Source organism: Paroedura picta, chromosome 2, assembly GCF_049243985.1.
Source record: "Paroedura picta isolate Pp20150507F chromosome 2, Ppicta_v3.0, whole genome shotgun sequence".
In the NCBI taxonomy this organism is placed as follows: Eukaryota; Metazoa; Chordata; class Lepidosauria; order Squamata; family Gekkonidae; genus Paroedura; species Paroedura picta.
The window spans coordinates 148,371,981-148,378,916 of record NC_135370.1 but is presented as its reverse complement, the minus strand read 5'-3'; the positions used below and the strand labels follow the sequence as shown (position 1 = coordinate 148,378,916).

At 50.5% G+C, this 6,936-nt stretch overlaps 1 protein-coding gene and 1 long non-coding RNA gene across 2 annotated transcripts; one reads left to right on the top strand and one right to left on the bottom strand.

Annotated features, from left to right (window-relative positions):
- The first annotated feature begins 424 nt into the window (after positions 1-424).
- Positions 425-1,363, top strand: LOC143828820 (uncharacterized). The gene is made up of 2 exons (XR_013227903.1): positions 425-485; positions 765-1,363. It is a non-coding gene; the product is annotated as an uncharacterized LOC143828820 (long non-coding RNA).
- A 400-nt stretch (positions 1,364-1,763) lies between these two features.
- LOC143828948 (uncharacterized) lies at positions 1,764-5,474 on the bottom strand. Its single transcript, XM_077319102.1, has 5 exons — positions 4,390-5,474; positions 3,969-4,263; positions 2,252-2,467; positions 2,013-2,132; positions 1,764-1,879 (listed from the first exon to the last, which is right to left on the bottom strand). The coding sequence occupies exons 1-5, from the start codon at positions 4,951-4,953 to the stop codon at positions 1,764-1,766; spliced, it is 1,311 nt and encodes a 436-aa protein (XP_077175217.1). The 5' UTR covers positions 4,954-5,474.
- Between the last annotated feature and the right edge of the window lie 1,462 nt (positions 5,475-6,936).

Sequence of the window (6,936 nt, the reverse complement as noted above, 5' to 3'; positions counted from 1 at the left end):
ACCAACAGCCCCAAAATATTTGCTGCATGCCTCGCCCATAGGCCTTCTGCAGTACTTTGGCTCACTACTTTGGGAGCTTGCTTTGTGGTTCATGGTGTATGCTTGCTCATTTTTCACTATTTTCTGCTCTTGTCCACAGAGACACAGTTGCCAGGGACGGGGCCCCTCGAGTCTCCAGCAGCACCTGACGTGGATAGTGATTCGGGGGCATCAACTAACATTGGTAAGTATTAGTTAAAATAGGGGGGGTGCTGTTTTAACTGCTTCGTGCTTTTCTGTTTGTGCAGGGCAGCAGCACTGCTAAGAGAAAGAAGAGAGTCCCTCTGCGTTGCTGGTGTAGGCTTTGAAGCTGGCTTTGCCACCCTTTGGTCCTAGATCTGTTTTTTTTCCTTTTTTTGCAGATTTCATACCCGGAACACAGGAGGAGGAACAGCCTGGGGTGCTTGGACCTCCCGCCCGGCGCAGGCGGATACAGATTCAAGATGGTGAGCGTGCATGACCTGTTCCTTTCGAGCCATAGCTGCAGGACAATGTCGCTAGGCACTAACCATGTGCTCCCTTTTAATTGTTGAGAGTCCTGCTGTGAAAGTAGGCAAAAGTAAAAGCACACCATGGGCAAACAAACAATAGCCATGTGCTCGCCGGGGATTGTTTAAATTCTTGGCAGGAAAACACGGGGACAAAAAAGAACACCATGTCCACCATGGTGTGTTTTGACTTTATTGATGTTACTAACAGTTTTGTTTCTCATTTTTTGCCAACAGAGGTTCTTTCAGATGAGGAGGAGGAACCACCCCTGGCTCCAGGCAGCCCACCACCTAGAGGTGCGCTCCCAGCAGAGGAGAGGCTTACGAGGGAACGCGGCAGGCTGAGGCGCGTCTCCGTCTTGACAAGCGTGGGAGAGAGGCTCCTTGAGCACTGCTATGAGGAGTCACGGCGTGCCGCTGCCGCTGACCAAGCCATGCTCACACTCATTGCCCAGGAGGGGAGAAAATTGAGGGCAGTCCTTAGAGAGACAAACCAAATCCTACGCGAAGGCGTGGAGGAGGTGCGACTGATAAGGAGACTCATGGAGAGGGCTGTAGTGGTCATGGAAAGGGCCTACCCTCCACAAATCGCCCCCGCCCCCCCACCACCACCCCCACCACCACCCCCACCACCACCCACACCAACACCACCACTTCCAGCACCCACCCCACCGACTCCCTCTCAGAATGCCTCCACCCAAACACGAAGGAGGACTATTCTCGGAAAGAGAAAAATAAAACCAGCAGACAAGTACTCCCCCTCCTAGTTTTGCCCACTTTTTCTATTTCATGTTATCTGTGTTTTGTTGTTTGTTGAATAAAGTTTATATTTTTGACTCTGTCTCTGTGTACCCTACTGTAGAATCTGCAAGGCCGAAAGCGGCCTCTCTAGTGATTGTGTATATTGTGGTACTGCTGTGTGGGTTGGAGGTTGGAGGGGTGTTAGTTCAAGGAGTTTTAGGAGTGTGGTGTGGGGTTAAATATGTGCGAGTTTAAGAAGTCACACTGGAGTCTTGTTATAAAATTTGCAATAACATTTTATTTTAAAAAACATTTTAACAGGGGAAAAACATTAGGGAATGAAACTTGGAGCCCCACCAGCACCACCACCCCCCACCCCCCTGGAAAACCTATTTTTTTTAACAAAAGTATACATTTAACAGGGGAAAAACATAAGGGAATGAAACTTGGACCCCCCCCCAACCCCTACCCCAAAACACAAACAGGAAACAAAACTCAGGTCCCACTGCTCCCCTGCCCAGCCCCTTCCATCTCCCTCACTCTCCTGCTCAACCTTCCCACGGACCCCCGGACTTTGCGGCGGAAGAGGTCCTCATCCTCCTTCTTCTTAACTGTGTGGGGAGGGAGAAAAAGTACACATTAGTGCCACACATATTTTCAAATTTCTTTAGTTTACATGCATACACTTTTAAGTGGCCTTAGCCACAGTGTGAGAAGAGTTGGGCAGTGGGGAACATAACCTACGTTCTTCCGCCTCCCTCTGTTGCCTTTGCTGCTCAATCTCCCCTTTCAGCTCTGCCACTTGAGCCTCCAGGGAAGTAACTCTGGCCTCCATCGCACGCAGCCTTGCCTCCACAGTTTCAGCTATAGAAATCAAACAAAGAATTTGATCACACTCCAAAAGGAAGCATCACATCAGGCTCCCATATGGCTCCATGGGGGTACACACACATGGGTCTCCCTCACAGACATAAAACTCTCACCTGCAGCCTGTCCCGAGGTGGAAGGTCCCTCTTCCTCCCCCTCCTCACGCTCAGGTGCTGTTGCCAGCTTGGATGGTGATTGTGTGGCTGGGCAAAGAAAAAGACAAATCATAAGTAAAAGCACACAAAACAGAGATGAAACACAGCTGGTGGACACACCACAGTTAGAGTCTAAGCGCATAACCAAAGTGGTTCTACAGTACTGGAGGGCTAAGTCTGAGGGGGTTGACAGCATCTAAATACTTTCTCGAATTTCCTTGGGGACAGTAGGGGAAAGAGGCAGCTAGTCATTCCATGCATGTTTAAGGGTAAAACACCAAAGTGGTTCTACAGTACTGGAGGGCTAAGTCTGAGGGGGTTGACAGCATCTAAATACTTTCTCGAATTTCCTTGGGGACAGTAGGGGAAAGAGGCAGCTAGTCATTCCATGCATGTTTAAGGGTAAAACACCAAAGTGGTTCTACAGTACTGGAGGGCTAAGTCTGAGGGGGTTGACAGCATCTAAATACTTTCTCGAATTTCCTTGGGGACAGTAGGGGAAAGAGGCAGCTAGTCATTCCATGCATGTTTAAGGGCAAAACACAACGAGGGCAGCACTCACCCATATGCCTCCTCATGTCCAGGGGGGGCTTCCCAGCCTTCTCCCATATTTTTACCATCTGGTCGTGGAAGACCGTCCTCCCACTTGGCTGCGGGATCCCCCCCCCACTGTTCCAGACTGTTTAGGAAGTCCAGCTTAAGGCGCTTGAATTTTGTCCGGACCTGCTCCCAGGTCCGGACGTAGCCCCTCTCCCTCAGCTTTGAAGCCAACACCAGGTAAGCACCCTTGGTGTGGCAGTGGGTGCTGGCCATAAGGCGGCCAACACTTTTCGATTGGAGCACAAGCTCCAGAAGTGCCTCAGCCTCGGCGCGCTGCCAGAAGGAGCCCTTCCGTGGCTTCGGCATCTTCGGAATGACGGTTAGGGAACGAACGTGCGTTGCTCCGATAGACCACCCCGTTTTTTAAATGTATCAAAGCTGCCCACCAATAAAATTATTCATTGGAACATAAGTGGATTGATCCTCCGGTTTGACAGGGGTCGCCAATACTTCCTGGCTACCCGCCTCCCCGAACTTTCCCCATTCAGCGCTTCCGTATTGTGTTTGTCAATTTCAGTTGGGAGTTAGCATTTAGGGCTGTCAAAGTGCTTTTGGACCAGAGAATCCCCGTTTTTTTGCTGGCAAAGTACACAAACCGCACAAGACAAGGTTAAACAAATAACACAAAACTTTATTCACCAACAAGAGAGTGGGAAAAACAATTAAACACGCCTCCTGTTTCTGTAGATGTGGGTGGCTATGGCGTCCCGAACCTTGCACCCCTCTGCATAGATTCTTCTTCTCCTTGCTTCAGGGATGTCTTGTGTGTCCTCAAGGACAACAGGATCAGGTTCATCCACAGGGAAGGGGATGTTATGTCCCTTGTCCTCGCATATGTTGTGCAAAATGACACACGCGATGATCAGCGGAGTCACATTGTCTATATGGACGTGTAGTCGGGACATCAGGCAACGGAACCGGGACTTCAAACGTCCAAAGGCACGCTCCACTACATTCCTTGCCCGGGAGTGAGTGAGGTTGTAGTGGCTATGCACGTCTGTCCTTGGCCGCTTGTAGGGAGTCATGAGCCAGCGTCGTATTGGGTAGGCTCCGTCCCCGAGCACCAACGGCGGCACACGCACGCCCTCAATGGTGGCGGTGGGGTTTCCTGGAACAAAGACCCCTTCGTCCATGGCTTTCCTGAGGTTGGATTCCCTGAAAACAAGGGCATCATGCCTCCTGCCACTCCACCCCACCTCGGCATCGATAAACCGGCCGGAGAAGTCCACTGTTCCTTGCAGGAGAACAGAGCAAAAGTCCTTCCTGTTCCCGTACTCTTTTATGCTTCCCCCGGGGGCACGGATAGGGATGTGGCTTCCATCGACGGCCGCAAAACAATGCGGGAATCCAAGCCTGGCAAACCCGTCCATACTCTGGAATAAGGGAAAGAAAAGAATATAAGCCATTGCATGTCAGCGTGGGGTGTATCGCGTCTTCGTTGCTGACCTGTCAAACAAGAAAAAAAATTTAAAGGGCAAAGGGGATAGAATGACACTCACCGCTCCAAGCCGGTCTCCGAGGCACACGACTTTGCTGAACAATTCCGCCTCCATGGCGAGGCAGAACTCCTTAAGGATATCGCCAACCGTAGTGACTCCGAGTCCGAATTGCTGGGCTACTGTCCGGAAGTACTGAGGGGTGGCCAAGTACCACAATGCGGCAGCCACCCTTTTTTCAACTGGAACGGGGCGCCGCATGCCAGTGACTTGCCTCTCCATGCGTCCACGTAGAGCCTCCACGAGTTCAAAAAATGTCCCCCTCGACATCCTGAAGTTGGCAATCCAGTGGTCATCATCCCAGCGAGTCCACACAAAATTCTCCCACCAGTCAGAGGATCGTTCGTCCACCCAGAACTGTCTGGGGAACCGGACCTCTGCCAGTGCTTGCCAGCGTTTCTTGGCCGCCATGGTTACCCTTACAGAACGTCTTCTGCTGCTGGTCAGCGTTCCGGGCACCCGTTCTCGGTACTCCGCGATAGCAGACGTCCGACGCGACAAGGCGGTATTCATGCGCTGGAGCACCGCGAGCATGTAAGCCAGCAATTGAAAAATAAGCCTCTCCATTGCAACGTTGACCTGTGCTGCGGGCAGTAGGCTACGCAAACAAAAGAGTGAGGCCGACCGCGTGTCTGCCCAGGTGCATATAAGCAGGTAACCTGTGGGCGTGTACTGTGGGCGGGGATTAACCAATCAAACATGTCAATGCATCTGGTTCCTAGAAAACAATAGAAAACACGTTCCAAGGGCGCCAATGATCGGACGATAACGCGTTGCTACGGGGTTTCCTGGGTTTTTTAAAAAAAAAGGGAACCCCGACAAGTTCGGCTTTAGGGTCGAGGTCAAAGGTGTGCCTGCAGTTTGATTGACGGGCACGGGAGGCCAGAAGCGCTAAAAAGGGACCTCCTTTGTAGCGATAAGACGGAGAACCGGAAGCCTGTGGGTTACGAAAGTGGCGAGAAGTGAAAGTGCCAAATTCCGCAAAAACCGCAGCTGTGCGTTACGGGCACGGCTAGTTACATTTCGCTACTTGAAGTAGCGCTTTCACAAACGGCAACCAAATAGCAACTTTGAGCTCTGTGCGAAATGGCCCAGGATGTTGCATTGGTAGCGAGGAGCACAGCAACAGCTGAAAATAATTAGAGTCAGACATGTGTGACTTGCCCATTTTAATTTCAGTCATATTTACAATACTGCATGCCAGAAAGCTCCTATGCATGTCTGATGGCCTTGTTCTGGGGAGAAGGGTTTCCAGAGCTGCCAGTCACAATCACTCAGCGAGGAAGAACTGGCAATATTCTGCTGTGAGTAATGAGCAGCAAGCCCCTCCGCTTGGCCTTCTGCTGTCTCGGCCTAATATCCTTTGGCAAATGGAATCGAACCCAAATTGATCAAGTGTGGAGCGATCCAGACAACTGGCCCTAATGCCCTGGCTTCTGCAAAGCCCAGCATCGGAAGGCAGCCGCTTTTGCTGTCTGTATGAAGCCATTAGGGGCAGCCTGCCAAGGTGAGGAGTAGCTGGAGAAGGCCAAGCAGGAGCCCCTGGTGTCAGCTTTGCCTCAGCTGTGTCAGTATCTTAGATCGGTGTCAGGGAGAAAAACAACAACGCCCGCATGCTTGCCTTTGATAACTTTCTGTTTTCATGGCATCCTAATAGGCAGCAGCACACAAAGCAGAAACCCAGCGCAGATAAAAGAGATCTCCATCTGCACAGCCCCTCTCAGGAGGGAGGCACTCTACAAGATTAAAACCCAGTCATTTAGAGCACAACTGGAAATTACAGAACAAGATAAAGGGAAAGAGAAGCAAAGGAGCAGCCCGTTCTTCAATAGGAGGAGGGTAAAGCAAATAAAAACGGAAGCTTCTTTCTTTTTACAGCTAGTGAGAGAAATTGGATTAATGAGTTGTAGGTCACTAGGGCAAGGAAATGATGGCTCTCCGGCATGCCCAGAAGACTTTCAGGTTTGAGCACAGGAAATGTTCCATTTTAGGCAACTTTCACAGCCTTACCACTGTCTGGTGCAGCTTCGTTTTCAAGGCTGCTCTGGAGGAATAAAGGTCTTGACCTGTTTTAAACACCAACTATCTTGTCCCACTCCTCATCTCGCAAGTGCAGGAAGATCAGTGTTATCACTGGTGTAAACAAATCACTTTCATTGTGACAGAATGAGCAGAGTTCTGCCCCAAGTATCTCCAAGGATCGTATATTTTGGCTTAGAACAGGAGTTGCTGCTTCAGCATTACTAACACAATTAAAGTCACCCTAAACATCCTTATCCATGGTTCCTCTTAATATTTGTGAAACAGTCTGGGGGATGGAACGTGTCCGGGGTGTCTGAGTTGGGATAGGGCCAATCAGGGTGCGGCCAGCTCACTGCCTAGTTTACTTTCTGGTGTCATCCAGGCAGTTCTAATGCCCCAGTCTCACTTTTCTTTTTTCCATTCTCCATACCCCTCATTTCCACATGACTTTGTTAGCAGTCCCTTGTTGTAGTGGTTAGGAGTGCCGACTTCTAATCTGGTGAGCCGGGTTTGATTCCCCGCTCCCCC